This window comes from Anarrhichthys ocellatus, unplaced genomic scaffold, assembly GCF_004355925.1.
Source record: "Anarrhichthys ocellatus isolate YVR2014 unplaced genomic scaffold, GSC_Weel_1.0 scaffold77, whole genome shotgun sequence".
Classification (NCBI taxonomy): domain Eukaryota; kingdom Metazoa; phylum Chordata; class Actinopteri; order Perciformes; family Anarhichadidae; genus Anarrhichthys; species Anarrhichthys ocellatus.
The window spans coordinates 533,716-553,068 of NW_022280107.1; the positions used below are offsets into that span (position 1 = coordinate 533,716).

A 19,353-nucleotide genomic window follows, 5' to 3' on the forward strand; every position below is an offset into this window, starting at 1 on the left:
GGACTGTAGTGGAGCAGACAGAGGCAGTGCAGTGAGACAGGTAGTGGCAGGTAAAGCCTAAAGGGGGGGAGCAGTATCTGGCAGCAGGGCAGCAGACATGCCGAGTAGTGGAGCAGTATCTGGCGATGGATGCTGAACTGACCGGTTTGTTCCACACTTCTTCCTCCCACACCGGTCAGTAAGCCAGCGTGGGCCGCCTCTTAAAACACACAAAGCCACGGCACTAAAATACACAGTGACTTCACCGGGCGGTCCTCTGGACAGAAACACAATAACACGACCCCACTGCACAGCACCCATAAATCAGCTTAATGGTGCGTCCGCAGAAAATACCCACAAAACCAGTGAAAACCTCACACGCGCCAAAAAACACGAGGTCAAGTGAGACGTCTTTGCTCTTTGTTTATCATAAATAAACCGCCATCTAGAGAGGAGGAGGAGGAGGGTAGAAGAGGACAGAGACCTCCCTGACAGAAAGATATGGATGGGAGACGGACGGACGGACGGACGGAAGCAGATCCATAACAATAAGTGCATCTGACATCTGCAGGTTTCAACAACTTAATATAAAAGATTTTGCATTTTTGGTAACGCCAGTTAAAAGGAAATAGAAGCGAACACACAAACTTAAAACCGCTGTGACAAGTTCAGATTAAGCTTAAAGACGTTAACCTATTTTAACTTTGCAGACACTCTTTGTCCAACATGCAACTGTGTTTATCATAAATAAACATCTAGAGGGATACAAATGAAGGAGGAACACAGACACACGGATGCAGATTCACTGACAAAGTCAAGCATGATGTGCATCTGCAGGTGTTGACAGGTTCATTTGGTAACGCCATTAAAAAGACAATAGAAAGGAGGACACAGATGTGACCCGGAACAAGTATGAGTCTGTTCAGAGACTCCGGAGAGACGGACGGGATACTCACAGTGAAGAAGAGGTCCATGACGCGGGTGTCCAGCAACGCTTCCCTCCAGCTCTCCGTAGGCTTGAGCGTGACGTTCTGCGAGGCCTCGAACATGGCGATGTAGTGGCGCCCCAGTGACCCGCCGGCAGTTAAGGCCAACAACAGCATTGAGAGGAGGAGGAAGAAGAGGAGGAGGAGCGGCACACACTAAAAACACCAGCTCCTGTCACTGCGCTCCCTCTCAATGGGTATTTCTGGTGTGTCTTTGGTTTGGCAGTAGAGAACTACTCACTTGTTACTCCCTCTCATTAATCCTGTCAGTTTGAATTTTCTCACCCTCCCTCCCTTGCTTCCTTTGTTCTCCTTCTCCCTCGTCAGCTCTTCATCTGCCACAAAGAAAACCTCTTTCCCACCCTCTTGTCCTCGTCTCCTCGCTCCAATCTTTACCCTCCGACTCGTCCTCTTCTTCACCTCCCCTTTTCCTTGTGCACACTCGGATTTCTCCCCTCTGCTTCCTTACAGGATCACACACACACACACACACTCTCTCTCTCTCTGGCTGCAGCCAATCGAGGCTCTCCGTCCACAAGACGTCCTACAGACTCCTTGTTGTACTTAGACCCTCCCTCCTCGGCCAATGGCTTCGTCTCTCCTCCGGACGGCTTTGCAAAGACCGAAACAAGACTCCAAACACTTCTATCACACACTCTCCTCTTTTGTCTAAAAATATGTTGTCTTCCTGCAAAAATAACTCACTTTCATCTGATTTAAGTCTCTTTGCGCGCGCACACACACACACACACACACACACACACACACACACACACACACACACACACACACACACACACACACACACACACCACTTCCCGTCCTAAAAACACACCCACATCATGCGTTTTCCTGAAGTCATCAAGAATCCCCCACATTAACTTCCCCTCTCCCTAACGAGGCTCCTCTCTCTGCTCACACCAAAGCGTCTCAGAAGCCCACTCTCTCCTCACGTATCTGAATTACAGTATTGAGGAAGAACGCTGCAGTGAACGTCCACTAAAAGAGCTCGTTGTTGCCACCGACAGACTCGGATAGTTCTGATCGGTGTCCGAGAACTTTATGGAAAGAAGCCTCCGGAGAAATACTTTTGTTTACCTTTGTGTTTGTTATCGGGTCATGTGACACAGCGCGAGTGAGAGATGGAGAGAGGAGAGTCAGTGTTGGAGAACAGAAAGCGCAGTTCTAAATATAAAAGACAAGTATAAATCTATAGTTTGTGCATTTCTAAATTACAACACATAACACAGCTTTCATAGAGAATAAATCCTAAAACGGAGCAACTTCCTCCTGAATAAAAAAGATCTTCACAGAGTGGAGAGAGAGAAACAATAACTCTACTAAGCATTCATCGTTTCTGCTCTAACTCACTTTTACATCAATAGGGAAACATTTTAGATGTTACACATCACTTCACTACCCTTTAAGTTTGAAGGTTACACTTTATACATTTCACTAATACTCGTCAGGCTACCACAGTATTATATTTAACTTTATATATATTTTATTATGTTCCTGTATTTTAGCTGCTGCACTATTTCAGGTCTTAGATCCTAAACAGGTTTTTTGTTCCACTTATTTTTCCCTTTTTTAAATATTAATTTTATTCAAATCTGCAGGAGCACAAATCAATAAACAATAAAAAAAAAGAACTTGAACTACTTTTATGTTTCTCTAGATTTCTACATGACGTATTTGGAGACTTTGGGATATCCAATAAAAATAAATGTGGGTTTGAACAATGTTTACAACGGCTGACCAGTGACGGATCATTTTTTCTTAGTTTGTATTTCAGTAACTCACACAATCATAACCACAACTCTGTCTACAGTTTATTCTCTTTTATTATTTTTAATATAGTCTAGAGATACTTTAACTAAATATAGTAAGTAAAACGTCACTTCAGCTTGAAGTATTGATTGTAATAGAATAAAAAGCAGCGGTTTAACATCCTTCATGGAGATTAGGTGGAAGTATTAGAACCAATAATGTCTTTGGTTTCGGTTTGTTTTGAGTATACTCTGCAAATGTTTTCTTCTTAAGCTTGTAAAAAGAATAAAACATAAATCAAACAATAAATGACTCTTCTTCCACATCAAACCTCCGTCTCTGCCCGGTGACGGCACAACGCAGGAAACTTCCAGAGGAATGTTTGATCAAAGCCCAACGGCGGCCGAGGCCGGAGAGGTCAAAAGCATTCCTCCCGACAGCAGCCCACAGTCACTCCCCTCTCTCACTCACTCATACACACACACACACACACACACACACACACACGCACACACACACACACACCACGCTTTTCGGCACAAAAGTTGGCACCTGTCTAAGAGACTGTGTGTGTGTCCAATGATTGGCTTTCAGGCCTTGTTAAAAATAGTGGTGGTGAGGCAGAAGACCTCTATCTGAACCTTTCTATACAGAAGGAAGAAGAAGGATGAAGGAAGGTTCTGCAATGTGACTAAGATCCTATTTATTGCTTTAACTATTACTCATGATCTGAAGAGGTCCTGGGTTCTCTTTTAGTCATTTATTTATTTCCACTTCATGAAATTCTGCTTCTTTACTGGCTTCTAAGTTCTCTTGGTCCTTTAACTTTCCCGTCTCTCTTGAGAACCATCTTAAAATGAACCCGGTTAAATAGAAGTGTGTGTGTGCATCTACACAAGGACGTAGAGCGACTCTCTCTAGACGGAGTCCTGCAGCCGGGAGGCCGTCTCGGCGGGGAGGGACCAGAGGTCGGACAAACCCTCCTACAGATCGAATGACTGAGACAAAACTCACCAGAGACCTCAGGAATGATAACTACACGGCTACTCTGGACTATTTCACACAGTCGGACGCACACGTCCGACGGATCGCGACACCACGAAGACTGAAACGCTCTGAATCAGGAGGGAAAACTGGACAGAAGAGAGAATCTATAAGACCGATTTCATGATGTAAAATATGTTAAACTGATCTTCTCTGAATGGTTTTATTTGTCTAGAAGAACATGAAGAATACAAGTCATCTGTAAGACTTTACGAATCAAATCACACTACAGAATAAAAGACATTATCCACATTATGTATGGTCTCAATCTCTAGTCTCAAGTCTTCTTCAATACAGCATGATGTTCCTTTAGTAAATGATGGTCCATTGAGAGTCAAACAGACCATAAAGCAGGGGATGCTTTAGGGCGTACATATTGAGGGCTTTTTATACCAGCGCTTCATTTCAAGATGGAGAACGTATTACAGGGTTTCTGACCGTGTCGTCTACGCTGGCAGCTGTTGTGCAGTTTGTATTTTATAACGTTAATATTGTGTACAAGCGCAGGAGGCAAACTTTGCGACAATTCTTGTGTCCAGCAGCAATCTGTTGATGGTCATGTGATTTACGTTGTCAGGCTTAGCTCAGGTTAGTGTGGAGATTATCTACTGTTGCATTAAAGACGCACTGAAAACATGAAGGCTTTGATGTTGGTTGTGTGTTTCTCTGTGTTTAAAATAAACACATACATGATTAACATGGCAAAGAAATCCTGATTTAAAACAACTCTAAAATGAAAGTATGAAACTGATTCTCCCGGTTGTTTCAGTGTTCACTTTAAGCTCTTGAGATATGAAAGAAAATCCAAGTTGCTGAGTTGACAAGTGAATTTACAACTTGCTCCGCTGGAAAAAAGATCTGTGTGTGATGTGTGTGATGCGTGTGATGTGTGCGTTGCGTACATGCCTCCAGGATGAGTAATGTGCGCGGAGTGACGAGGACATGTGGCTGAGGGGTTTGGTGGGTTTTTAAAAGACATCACCTGCTACTATCTCAACCCTTCCAGCAGGCTCCAGAATAACTAACGTGACACGTCAATTTTCCGCCGGACAGACGCACATTCAACAAGACTCGCTTAGTTCCCACCGTGCGGTTGCCAAATTTGCAGGCAAATGCACACACAAGCACATAAACACACATTGTAATAATAACCTAATTAACACCAGTCACCAGTCAACAAGACGGCTGCTGGTAGTTACTGCCAGTTACTTTGGCAGAGAAACAACCAGCATTTCAACTGTAATTTCCTGCCTGATTCTGTTCTATTGGCTGAAGCCAGACAACATTTTTGCACTGACAGACGTCCAGTATTTATGGCTCTGCTTGCATGTGAACCGTAGCCCAGGTAGTGCGCGTCGACGTACAGATCTCCACTTCAAAGCATGAGGGGGTTGCAATAAACAGCCATAATTCTTTCCTTCATGGGCTGTAATTCAGCATAACACGCTGTGCATAAACCAACCACATGACAGCAGAGCAGCAAATGTGGGCTGAGCCCCTCTCTGACCACGAAGACATCACAATACGTCAACGGCGACATTTTGATCTTGTCATCTTTGTGTTGTTTGTTTATTGTGTTACCACATGCTGACAAAAGTGGAGTAGCTATAAATTAAAGATCAACAGATTGGATTTGTGTCTCTTTGTCCCAAACTTTATGTGAACGAGACTAAAGACACCACCAACTCCAACCCAATTCCAAATATGTGAAAATTGTTGAAAGTTCTCCTAAATCACGCGTACATGCCACTCAAGAACGACTCTGATCGGACCAGTGATTCTTGCTCGAGGCCCGATGAGTTTGGGGAAAATGAAGTTAGTTTATGTCAGCCTCATGCTGGTGCTAGAGGAGAAGTCAGGGGATTACTGAAGCCTCTACGATTCATCCTCTGGGGGACATGAACTATCACGACTATTCATCAAATGTTTGAGATATTTCAGTCTGAAACTAAATGAACCGACATCATCGCTAGAGTCAAAGCATGACTTAAAAACCTGTGTTTGCACGTTTCAGCTCCTTAACTTGTAGTTTATTCTATACATCAAGTGAAAAGAATTAAAAGCAACACACAGTTTTAAATGTGTTGTCTTGCTCTTCTGCTCCTTTCTATATGTTCTATTGTCTCTTTTAGTGTCTCATACATTTTTAATTCTCCATGATTAAAGGAGCCCAATAGATGCTTGGACCAGTAAAAGAAAAGCATATTCAACAGCACGGTTTACAAATGTTTAACTTATGCAATGTGATCAGTAATAAATGGGCTGAATTTCACAACAGCCGTGGTCTAGTTTATAGCTCATTAAGCTCCTGTGCAACAAATCAAATCCCTCCTCACATTCCCATCTCCTCTTACAATGAACAATTTGCAGACACCGCACAGATCTACGCGACAGTATCTTCATGACCGCTTTTAAGTGGACAATCTCAGCGATCTCAACATTACGCCGGTCCGAGCGCCCTGCGTGCCCGAGGGGTTGCGGATTAGCGAGCTTCTCCTGTATCCTTTATTCATTACGGGCTGATCCTCCCGACTTGAGGACGGAGCTCGCGGCGCAAGAAGACGGGCCGAGCCGCCTGCCAGCCGCCGCCGCGAGCAGCGCTATGCTATGGCGCGTGGTGGGGTTTAAGTGATATATCCTGCTGTAAGTCTGCTCTGCAGCCTCGCCATGTGAAATAACAGTCCAGGAATACCTCCTCCTACCGTCTACTGTTCAACCCCATCTGTTCAGACAGCAGATGTCATTAATCCTCACACCACTGAATCAAATCAAGACTCGATATCAATTACCCCACCGTGCTCACAACGTGATAAGTTGTGGATGAAGGTGGCGACTCAGACCTCAGGGTATTGTGTGTTGAATCTATACACTGCATACCAGCCCGACAACTTTTATTATTTCAGTAACATGCTGCATTACGAGGTCTAAGAAGAGATATAAGCCCATAGTAGAGGGGAAATTAAGAATATGGCAAATAATATCAATCTAAAACGCTAATCTGCAAGTCTGTGTTTTTGTCTTTTTTTGCTCCACGATGGTTACTGCTCATAAGAGCTCTTTGTCTTCTTCTCTATTTAATCTACATTAGAAGCATGCACTGCATCTTCTGTGAGACATTACATTACATTACAGTCATTTAGCAGACGCTTTTATCCAAAGCGACTTACAATAAGTGTATTCAACATCGGTTTTCGAGAGAACAACTAGTCACCAGAAGTAATAAGTGCATGTCCTTTCCTCAAACAAGCATCTAAGAGCATAAACCAGAGCCAACGTACAGTGCAGAAACAAACGAATGCAATAAGTGCCACAAACTAATATAAAAACAATAAGTGCAATAAGCTAGTATGAATACAATAGATGCTAAGGAAGTGCTAAGCGGAAGGGTAGGCCTTCTTGAAGAGCTGAGTTTTCAGCCTGCGCTGAAAGATGGGCCGCGACTCTGCCGTCCTGACGTCAGTGGGGAGTTCATTCCACCACTGTGGGGCCAGGACAGAAAACAGCCGCGACCGGGTCGATCGGCCGCAGGGACCTCTGAGCGATGGGGCAACCAGTCGCCCCGAGGTAGCAGAGCGAAGTGGTCGGGCCAGGGTGTAGGGCTTGACCATGGCCTGGAGATAGGAAGGAGCTGTTCCTGTCACTGCCCTGTAGGCTAGCACCAGAGTCTTAAACTGGATGCGGGCTCTTACAGGTAGCCAGTGTAGAGAACGGAGAAGGCAAGTTGTGTGGGAGAACTTGGGGCGATTGAACACCAGGCGAGCTGCAGCTTTCTGGACAACCTCCAGAGGTCTGATGGCCGACGCCGGGGCTCCGGCAAGTAGTGAGTTGCAGTAGTAGGATTAGCACCTGCGCCGTCTCATCAGTGAGGAAGTGAATCCTCCTGATGTTGTAGAGCAGGAATCTGCAGGAGCGTGTAACCGATGCAATGTTTGATGAGGACGACAGTTGGTCATCCAGGGTCACACCCAAGTTTCTCGCAGTCCGAGTTGGCGTCACCACGGTATCATCAATGGTGATGGACAGGTCTCGGTGCGGGCAACCCTTCCCCGGGAGGAACAGTAGCTCGGTTTTGTCCAGGTTGAGCTTGAGGTGGTGTGTCCTCATCCACTTCGAGATGTCAGCCAAGCACGGAGCGATGCGTGCCTCCACTTGAGTGTCCCCGGGGGGAAATGACAAGACCAGCTGGGTGTCATCGGCATAACAATGACGAGACGAGTTTGAATCACTGCAGGAACACAGAAGAGAACGAACAAGAAGCTTCCACACCGTTACTCACTGAAAGTACTAGAGTAGCATCAAAACAAACAAGATGGAGCTCATTTTAACTACTTCAGACCGCTGGGTAACTTCATCTATATTAATAATAATAATAATAATAATAATAATAATAATAAAGGTATTAGTTGACTTACATTTTGTGTTCATTTAAATCTGCAAAGTAACTTAATGTCAGATAACTGTAGTAAAGTAAAAAAAACAATATTCCCTTTTCAGATGTAGCAGAAAATGGAAAAAGTCGAGTACAAGTACCTCAGAATTGTACTGAAGTACAGTACTTGAGTGAAGGTACTTAGTTACTGCTTATACGTTTTAGAGAACTAATCTTTCATGTCCAAAAATAGTCCTTTTGTTTTCTGATGAAGAGCAACGACGTACTTTTTATACATGTAATAAAAAGACGTTTTTAAAGAGTACAGTGTGTTTTATGTTTTGTTTAATTTATTTTACAATAATAATAATTTATATCTTTTGTCTTTGTTAAGGATATATGTATATCTATGATGGAAAAACATTACAAGAAAATCTACATATTAATTTGACCAGATGTATATGTTGATTTCCTGATTTGCTTTATTTTGTTGTTTCAGAAATAACATTAAAGTGGGAAAAAACGACTTTTGCGAGTCATTGCAAAATAAGAAAATGTCTCAAATAAATCACACAGAACTCGGTGAAACAGCTGAATGTGCATCTTTATGTTTAGACAGCAGAGGCTGAGGATTCTGCGTACGGGTCAGGGCCGAGGCAAACACCCAGCATCAGCTTACACTCACAATCCCGACCTTAACCCGAGGGCCACGCTGCCTACACGCTGACCTGAGCACAGCTAATGAGAATACGGAGCCGGCGTGAGGCTGTCGTCTCTTCAGCACCAGAATAACTCCTGATTGAAGAGGTGATTGTTGCTCGGACACGTTAATGCCGCTTTTATTACGTCTCGCTCAAAATGAACTAAGTATTTGACTTCTAATGGAGCCTCTGTGGAGGAGGCGGGGAAAGCCACGCTTTAATCTGAAATAACTGAGTTTTAGTAATCTGAAGCTACACATTCATCACTTGGTGAAGGGAGGAATCAAAATGCACAACTGGCTTTTATGGCAACACAAGATACATTTAGAGATTTCCCTGAAACACGTCTCAACAGCACAAAGAGGACTCAGACATGCGGACTGGGGTTTGGAGGGTGATCTAGCCGTCATCCCCGACAGCCATTTACAGCACCTGACTGCCGCTGCGGCCTCGAGGCCCGACCGCGACCCCGAGCCGAGTCAAGCCCGGTGTGGAGTGACACGGTGTCGTACCGACGCCCGGGGAGCGTGCCTCCGCCAGATGACACCAGGGTTCAGACGGCGGCGAGGACAGATGACACGCATGCCGCTCGGGAGGAACGCCTTGTTGTAAAAAGGCTTGCGTGTGTGTGTGTGGCCCCCCGATGCACGCCCACATCGCACAGCCGTGTTGTGACACTCGCAGACAGGCGTCCACACTCATTCAGGCCTCCCAGCGGCCTTCATCAACGTGTTCTCCTTTTCAACAACAGCCCAGACGCACAAACACTCACTCACTCACTCACTCACACACTGGATTTTAAAGGAGGACGCCACTTGATTTGAGGATTTGTGTTTCTTTAGACACTCAACATCAAGACACCGGAGAACGACGGCTCTATTTCCAGACAACCAGCAGCCTGAGGCCTCATTTTATGAATGACCGATCCAGCTATTGATGCTTCACCTCATTTAAATCAACTCAAGCATCTTCAGGTTGCACACAGACACACTTGAAAATCATTAATGCAACAAAACTGTGAAAATATGACCAAAAATTGTGAATGAATATATATATATATATAAAATTTAAGGAGATAATAAGAACTGCTGCATTTAGTGACGGAGATTATATCAATTTATAAATGAATTAAAGATTAAATATTCCGTATCCTGCTTCAACCATCACATGCAGAGGAGCCACTCTGGTGGCTTCATCTACTGTAAACACACACACACACACAAAGAGAGGACTTAAAAGTGCATCTTTGTGAACACACACACTAAACCGAGCATGCCAGGCATACCAAGGGGAGCCTGAACAAGCCAAGGCGGGGGGGTGCACACACACACACACACACACACACACACACACACACCTCTTTGAAAGTGATACATGGCTCTGGCTGGCAGCAGAGCGCCACTCCAGATCCCCTCAGACAGGCAGAGAGGATGCCAGGCTGGTCGGGATAGTAATGTAATGAGGCTGGACCGTGTACACACACTCACACTAAGTGCCTAAGTTCGCTCAACAATGCGGCCAACTGTAAAGATAATATGGATGAGTGCCTCACACTACAAAGCAAAACTGATGGTCAGATATGCATTCCTGGGTATCACATGTTTGTAGAGCCACACACACACACACACGCACACACACACACACACACACACACACACACACACACACACACACACACTAATAAATATATATTCACACAAATCTGATGACACTTTCTAAATAAATCTGATGACATGTTTTTAATCTGATGGTTGTTTTATCGCTGCTGTTTCAATTTAATTTTCTTTGATATTTTCCTATGTTTATCATAAATGTTATGATTATCTTCTTCTATGTTGAGCACATTGTGTTTGCATTTCATGCATAATTGAGCGATATAAATAACGTTAATTATTAAATACGTGGACGAACACACAAAACGCTACAATTTGGAGGACATTCCAACAAGTTTTATCTCGTCTCATTCTGCCGTTTTAATTCTATTTATTTGTCCTTATTCTTCATTGTTTTATCATAAATGCAATGATAAATTATAAATCCTTTATGTTCAGCAACTTCTAAACAAGTTGTTTAGATAATGTGGTTGGAAAATCTGTCTGCCTTTGTTGCTTCAGCGTCATGTTGGCAGATTTCAGCAGTTAAATGAATGAATAAAATCTCAAACCAATGAAAGTTGATGGCTAAAACTACAAACATCAGAACTACTGGGATTATCTGAGTTTTAAGATTATATCCTCCAACTAGGAGTAATTACTCTGACACATGTGTTTTTTAGAACAAAAAATGTGAAATGGAAACCCAGAAACTGCACATGTAGGTATCCAATCATGAGTAAAGATCTAAAAAACGTTAAATATATATATCATCCTGACCTCTCCAGGTGTTAAGACTCCCCGTCAACCTCGGACAAAGAAAGGATATGATTGGGTGGCAGGAAGTTCCAGCAGAGCACCTGGTTGGCCAGAGCCAGGTAGCGCTGGAAGACGGACGACATCTGGGCGTTGAGGTTTTCTCTGCAGCTGAACTCCTGCAGCACCTCCATGGTCAACATGAAGATCTGCAGCAGGCCGTCCTCCTGGAGGAGAAGGAGAATTAACTGAGGCATCAAAGCATTAAAACGTGAAACTACGTGACAGGAGGTGAGGTGAGGTGAGGTGAGGTGAGAGGGCAAACCTGGAAGAGACGCTTGCAGCTGCCGTGAAACTCCATGCTGAGGCCGATGCTGCTGGTCTTACTGGAGCTGGAGAACTCGCTGAGCAGAGCGGTCAGGATGGAGCAGGCCAGCGTTTGCTGCAGCACAGAGTGATCACACAGAGGTCAGAGGTTACACGGGGAGTTACACAGAGGGAGCGAAGGAGGCTTCACGGAGGAAGACTTCTCATTTCTCAGTTTGTACATCCTTGGTTCCTTTCCTCGCCCGGGCTGTGATTGACAGGTCGCTGCCGCTACCAGAGCCGTATACTCTGGTTGTATAGAAATCTATGAGAAAATGACTCTACTTCTCTCTTGATTTATTACCTCAGTAAACATTGTAAACATGAGTTTATGGTCTCAATCTCTAGTTTCAAGTCTTCTTCAATACAGCATGTTCATTTAGTACATTATGGTCCATTTAGAGTCACACAGACCATAAAGCAGGGGATGCTTTAGGGCGGGGCTACACACTGATTGACAGGTCTACGCTCACTTCTTATATACAGTCGCAGTCGTCGCCTCCTAGTCCCTCCCACTTGAGATGCGAGCAGAGGAGGCGAGGAGGAGAAGGAAGGAGATTTAACTAAATAAGACATCTGTCATTTTAAAGGGACGTCCGTAGAATGAGAGGTACATCACGGGTGTCAATAAGACTTCAGCAAAGGATGCACCTGTGCATCCTCAGCTCTTTCTGCAAGCCTCCTCTCTCCTCCAGATGCATTTTCGGAATCGAGACATTCTTCTTTCTGAGATTGATTTTCGGGTCATAAGTAGGAGGAGGAGGAGGCACGAAATAGAGAAATGATGTGTGTGTGTGTGTGTTTCGCGCTGGAAGAACAACAAAATTAAAAGTGAGTTTACTGAAAAACAATTCAGTCATTATGCAGCTTGATTTCTTGCAGCACATAAAGTAAACAGAGCAGCTGCAAAACATTAAACTAAGTTGTGGTTTTATTGGAGAGAAAAGCTGAGTGAAGCTCTCAAACATCTTTGGAACAGAAACATTTGGTTTCTTTTGTGAGGATAAAAGTACACTAGAGAGTACACTGTGTATTGTGTACTGTATGGAATTGGGAGACGATATAGATATATTTTCGACATCCATTATTTTGAATTACAACCTGATCACAGGAACTATTGATTATCATGAAACAGTTGGTAGAAGGGCAGAGCTCGTCCTGAAAAGGATAAAGGTTTATAGAAATCATCATGGAACAGGAGCTACATGTGTTACTCACAAGCCGCTAGAGATGAACTAGTAACCAGTGACGTGTGTGTCAGGGATTTTTAGTGTGTCGTATAAGCAACTGGAGGCCTAAAATTCCCTTGGGAACAAGGAAGGAAGTGATTAAGCAACTAAGACAGCAAGTAAGTAAATAAAAAGAGAGAAATGAAAGAAAGAAAGTATATAAGTAAAGTCAAAGAAAGCAAGGAAATAGGAAAGAAAAGAAAGGGAATAAACAAGGTAATAAGAAAAACTTTAAAAAGTAAATAATGTCTGGTTCTTGTGCATCTCTCAGCCCTCACAGTAGCACTGTTCTAGTTCACTTCAGTAAACAGATCAAACACTGCCCCCTACTGGATGAGGAGGAGACGCCTGGTGTGTTATAATAGAGCAGCTTTGACACAAACTCCTGTTAAAGTAGTTTTACAAAAAAAGGTGAAAAAAGGAAAGCTAAATATTTCCTTCTGAATTGCAATCAAGTAGAAAAAATAAATACACAAATAATAAAACAAGTACCTCAAATCAGTATTTAAGTACAGTACTTGTGTAGAGGTACTTCTACCACTCATAAATATCATTAAGAACTTCATGCTCCTGTGCTGAGCTTTGACATTGAGGAGGATATTTAAATGATGTATAAATAAACAGCGATGGGTTATTTGTTTTATTGTAACGTGTAATAGATCACATTGTGCTCTGATACACGTCTCTCTCACCACGGTGGTGTTCCCGCTGCTGATGAGCTGTCCGACCTCGTGAAAGACGCTTTTACAGTTGATGCTTTTGTCCAGAGAGCCTCTCTTCACGATGACCGCCACGGCCAGAAGGATCTGCTCACGGACGTACTTCTGGAGGCTGGAGGGAGACGGGGGGGGCTGCTTATTATGGGATACTCAGTGTCTTACTACAGTAGATGGAGCAAAGTAATGTTCAGCTGTGGATGTATTTTAAACTCTTAAAATAATCAATATCAGAATGTTTTCACCTCTTTATCTTGCTGTCACACAGACCTTTCTGAGGGGACTGAAGCCGTTATCTATGATCTCTACAAACACACCAGACTCCATTCATAAAAACAGTGATTCCACCTCTCAGAACACTTGACTTGCTGGTCTACTGTTACTAAATGTTGTGTCTGAGGCTTCAATCACAGCTGCAGCTTCTTGTCTTTGGCCTGCATCAGGTGGAAAAGTTACATTTATTGCATTTGTGTGTTTATCTACTCAAACAATAATGAACATAAATCCCTCTCGCTCGTTTGTTTGTTGAACAGTTTTGTTAACCCGTCACTGCAGAGACTCTGACTCGTTTCTTCTACTGTGGTGTTTTTAACCAGTGGACACAAGAAGAAACAGATCATTATGAGCATCAGCTTCGACTTCCCATAATATGAAGACCAGCTGATGCAACTGTCCAACCCATTTTGAGCATTAAAGTTACATTTTTTTTTTTTTTAAATCCCATTCAATTTTCCAAGAAAAGGACTGTGGAGCATTTCAGGAACTGTGTTAGTTAGAGAAGAGGTCTATCAGTGTTCTCATTATAAACCTCACACCTTTCATACACTCTCAGGTGTACTTATGCCCCTCCCCCTTTCTTACTTGGGTCTCTGCAGGACGTAGGTGAGGAGGAACGCCCGGAGAGACTCGATGCTGGTCTTCTCCAGCAGGATCCACTCCCGCACCACGGCCTCCATGACGGCCGTGGCTGCCTGGAACAGCACATAGTCCACCTTACTGGTCTCTGTGGGGGAGTGGGTTTAAATTCATTGCTTTGTGCATTTAGATGTTGTGTTTATAATGGGAAAACTTTGCTGCTGTATTACAGTGTTTGGTGCAAATCATGGATATATCCCAGACTGTGAACAGATCTAATCCCTCGAGCATTTAGTGCAGGAACTATTTACATATTTGTGTTGTTTTTTCTCCCATAACAGTGGCATTATGTAAACAAACATTTAAAGGGTTGTAATTATGGCTTAAATGATGATGTCAATAGTTACCTAAGATGTGCTTGCAGATGGCAAAAGGGGACTTGGACTTCCTGAAGGAGAGGAATATGTGTTCAGCATGCTGCCTCTGTTCTGTGCTGACCATGGACGGCGGTGCCTGCAAACAAAATGCATCTTTTACACTCGGGTTTATTTCTACCATTTTCTGTCTTCTCATTTCTTATGTTTGTGATTTTTAAGATGCTGTTTGCAGGAATATGATATTTTATTCAATGAGAGATGGATTAAACGTGCACTAATAAACTTAGACATAATAAGACATTACATTGTGTAACTTGTCCAAGAAAACAGTATGTTTAGGCAAAGAAAGTACAAGCCTCATTTTTCCAGTGATGGAGATGCCGCCCCACACCATCACACTGCCTCCACCAAAAGGTGTTACTCTATCGGTGCAGCAATCAGCATAGCGTTCTCCCCGTCTTCTCCACACTTTGACCCTACGATCCAACTTCCTTAGACAGAATCTGGACTCATCGCTGAACATAACGTTCCTCCACATGTTCAGGTTCCAGTGCAGGTGTTGCCGACACCGGCAGAAAAGATTTGGCAAATTTTTCATGGGCGCAACCCACATACTCAGCTGTGCTGCTCATCCCAGAAACGCATGTTCCTTACAAATGGGGCACCGTTTGAAAGGTAACTAAACAGGCTTTCCAACAGTATAAAATTCATTGCCAAGAAGCATTGTTACAACAGAGAAATAATCTACCAAATACTAATTTCCGAACTTTTTGTTCGATGTTTATAAAAAGCAGCAATGACCAACAACACATAGACCTACAGTATGTGTTCATACTAGTTCATGTTTACCTCTCTCTGCTTAGCTTTGTTTACCTTGTTTACAGCTGTATGTCAACCTCCATCTTCCTGTACATTATTGTGTATAAACTACACTAAAGAGACAACTTCACATGTCAAATTCCTCTTGCATGTGTTCCTTGTTAACCCAGACACTAAAACACACAGTATACATTATGATCCACAACACCTACAGCCATGCTAACCGTCTATTCACGAGACACCTGCTCGCTAACATGAAGGTAGAAACATGTCACGTGAAGGATTATATTTAAAAACAGAGGCAGTTAAAATATAAAACACACAAGGGGAGAGCTAAATGGCAGAAAGGACGATGCTGTAGCTAGCTAATGTATCACAGAGTCGTGACATGCACACATGGTGGTTAGCCACTTGCTCTTAGCCGAGTGTGGTCAGTTATTTACTCCAATGGAGGCTGGGAGAGGAGGAGGGGGGGGGGGGGGGGGGGGGTGGGCGGGGGAGAGAGAGAGAGAGAGAGAGAGAGAGGCAACCGTTGGACGTAAAGATGGTGTTTGTATAGGAGGTACATAATGAGCTAAAGCTACAACCGGCTGTGAATTAACGGCTGAGCGCGAGCTCCACACAGAGTGGAACCAAAACTTAACGGCTGAGCGCGAGATCAACTCCGAATCAAAACTTAACGGCTGAGCGCGAGCCGCTGAAGTTTCTGGAGCCACGTTGAGAGCGTGATGTGTTGTTACTGTGATGATGACGGTGGGGTTTTAGGAAAGACGGAAGACAAAATGGGGGGAATATTTGGGGTTTTATGCGGGATGAGGAGACAGTAACACACCGTTTCTCCGGTAAATCTGAACACACTATGAAAAACAACTTGGGAGTAGTCGCGAGCCTCCGACCGTTAAACTCCACGCGACACGAAGTCAACACAAACGTCCCGCCCTCCGCCATCATGGCGAGAAAATACGTGAAATATCTCACCATTAAAACTTTGGCAGCGCTTTCCAGCTGTGTGATCACTTCTGGTGCACCGACCGCCGCCATCATCGTCGTCCCTCTCCAATGACGCGCCATGCGCGCTCTGCATTGTGGGATTACAGCGCGGCTTGGTACCCAGGCGGTGGTTCGAGCCCGGGTTCAGCCCGTCAACTTCTAACGTGGAGACAGAGTTATGAAATATCAAATCAGGGTTTCTGATTTAACTCCTTATTTAGCATAAATACAAAAATATGACGAGAACAGTAATTGCATATACTCAACTAAAGTTACTGTACTTGTATACAATGTTGAGGTACTTGTACTTTACTTGAGTATTTTCAATTTCTCCAAACTCCACTAATTTATATCTGAGACAAATATTGTACTTCTTACTCCAATGCATTTAATTGGCAATATTAGTTAAAATATTAGTTACTACTTACTTTGCAGATTAATTATTAATGCAAAATATAAATAAACCAATTGATATATATAATTGATTCGTTTATTTATATTTATAACATAGTATGTATACACTGTGGTATTAATACTTACTTAAAATATCTGAGTACTTACAGCTGTACTTTGTAGAAATACAATTTTACATACAAGAGTTAGTAGATGTGATTATATTTAAATCAAAACAGCTCAGACGCAACCAGCTGCAACTATAAATGTCACCTTCATGGTAATAAATTAGTATTAATACAAAAGTGGTCATTTTGAGTAGCGATTACTTATACTGATATTATTTCCGTACTGTCATTAATGTAAAATTGAATGCAAGACTTATAACAGTTTTACGCTTTGCTTCTGTTGCTTTTTCTTAAATAAGTAAAATATAGTGGAGTTCTTTTTTGTTAATTTAAGAATAGACTTTTGAGTTCATGTTTCCATCAACAATAGTAAGACACTGTTGGTGTAATTAATTTATTTATCGTATAAGTAATTATTTATTATCAATCCCTGATCTCTCTCATTCCTCCTTATTTATTAATCATTTTTATTTACATCTTGTCGGTCACGACACAGAATTTAAATCCTGCGTTGTATTAATTACATTTAATTTAAATAGCAAACTGATTTTTTTATATGAGCTCAATTTTACCAAAAGTGTGTGAAAAGGATCAAATTTAATATCAGTTAATCTGAAATATAACAGTTAAAAATGATCCGGAAGACAAACACAGACGCCTTCAACGCAGTGAAATAAAAGCACGAGTCCAAGCTGGTTAATTTAATTTATACATTTTACACACGAGGATGTGAAAGCATTTTTACAAGTTCTCAGTTCATACATGAATGTAAAAAACAGAGAGAGCCGTCCACATTACATCATCGATAATACTGCGTAGACATGGTGGTTTTAGGGGGGGATAAAAGATAGAAAAAATATGTATATCTGTATAAATATAAATTCAAGAGTAACAGAGTTGTATCGTACATCAAGGAGACGACAAGAGGCTCCTCAGAGTAGAAATACAAAATGAAAAAGAAAACACACGAGTACACGAGTACTGAGAAGAAACCAGAGATCAAGTCGGTGAAGATTGTCGGTCAAACCGTAGAAACAGGAAACGCATCACGCTCTCCTTTTAAAGCTTTGTTTTTAAAGAAACATTACGACAGAAAACCCTGACGGGGAAGAGTAACGCCAGTCTGCCTTAATCTCAACCGTGCAGCCCTTGAGCAAGGCACTTCACCCACAATGGATCCTGCTCTGGAGCAGACTGGTTTATCTGGGAAGCTCACGGGCAACATCGGCTTTGTTCACATGCAGGATGCTGGTTTATTAACCTCCTTTAAAACACAAACAACATAAAAATGTGTCGTGATTGCATGTTTGTTTTTTGTATCTATGCGAATAAATCCATCAATGCAACTATATAGTCGACTAAGATTTCTTTTATCTATTACCGTTTTATTTTAATGATGAACTATTATTTCCATGAAACTTATACGCAGATATCTGCTTAAAAATAAACAAGATTAAAAATGGTGCTTTTGAGTGAATCTTTGTGGAGAAACTCAGTTTTAAAGATCTGAAGATTAAATCAACTAATTTAAATCTTTATGACGAATGAGGGAAACCTGGATGATCTCTTCAGGCTTCAATAAAGTTTAGAATATTAATATTATTCCTATAACGTGAGTTAGTGACGAGAATAAGATGATTGTTGGTGTAAACAAAGCCGGTGTGTGGATGTGGAACAACTTCCTCAGATAAATATTAAAAACAGGTAAAAGAGGTCTGTAGATGATGAAAACAAGACTTTAAGATTTTGCTGCTCGCTTTAGAACAAAAGGCACATTTACAGAAAAACAAACTCAATACATTGTCAGGCAAAATAAAATAAAAAAATATTCTGTAACAAATCAGATCCTCACGTTTCTCCGTCTGCATCAGAGAATTACTTTAAACTCAGAATACTGTTGGAACAGTTTGGTGTTCAGTTATTGATTGTCAATAAGCAACAAGGTGACAAACGTGACACAACACTCAAACATGTGGTCATTTGGGATAAATAAAGACAATGCACCAAACAATAACCCTTTGTTCAACCATTTTAAAACAGAGAAAGATCTTCCTTCTATTTCCTCCTCTTCCTCTTCCTCTCCAGCGTCCAGGACCAGCCCGGCCCGCAGGAGGTGAAGAGTCTCAACCATCCATGTTCTACCACTGATCCTCATCATCCTCATCATCCTCACCATCGTCTCCTTAAAGGCACATTACTTTCAAAACCCAACACATTTAAGCCACAACAAAAGGAAAAAACAGGCAATATAATAATAATAATAATAATAATAATAATAATAAT

The 19,353-nt window shown here is 42.3% G+C and overlaps 1 protein-coding gene across 1 annotated transcript in view; it reads right to left on the reverse strand.

The window, feature by feature from the left end:
- The window catches only part of xpo4 (exportin 4), a 55,251-nt gene extending 38,621 nt beyond the window's left edge, over nucleotides 1-16,630 (reverse strand). Inside the window, exons 1-7 of the mRNA XM_031873931.1 lie at nucleotides 16,538-16,630; nucleotides 14,771-14,876; nucleotides 14,370-14,511; nucleotides 13,485-13,623; nucleotides 11,523-11,639; nucleotides 11,271-11,424; nucleotides 936-1,048 (exon numbers count right to left, since the gene is read on the reverse strand). Of these exons, the coding sequence (XP_031729791.1) occupies nucleotides 936-1,048; nucleotides 11,271-11,424; nucleotides 11,523-11,639; nucleotides 13,485-13,623; nucleotides 14,370-14,511; nucleotides 14,771-14,876; nucleotides 16,538-16,630 (864 nt within the window). The remainder of the gene's footprint in view (nucleotides 1-935; nucleotides 1,049-11,270; nucleotides 11,425-11,522; nucleotides 11,640-13,484; nucleotides 13,624-14,369; nucleotides 14,512-14,770; nucleotides 14,877-16,537) is intronic.
- Between the last annotated feature and the right edge of the window lie 2,723 nt (nucleotides 16,631-19,353).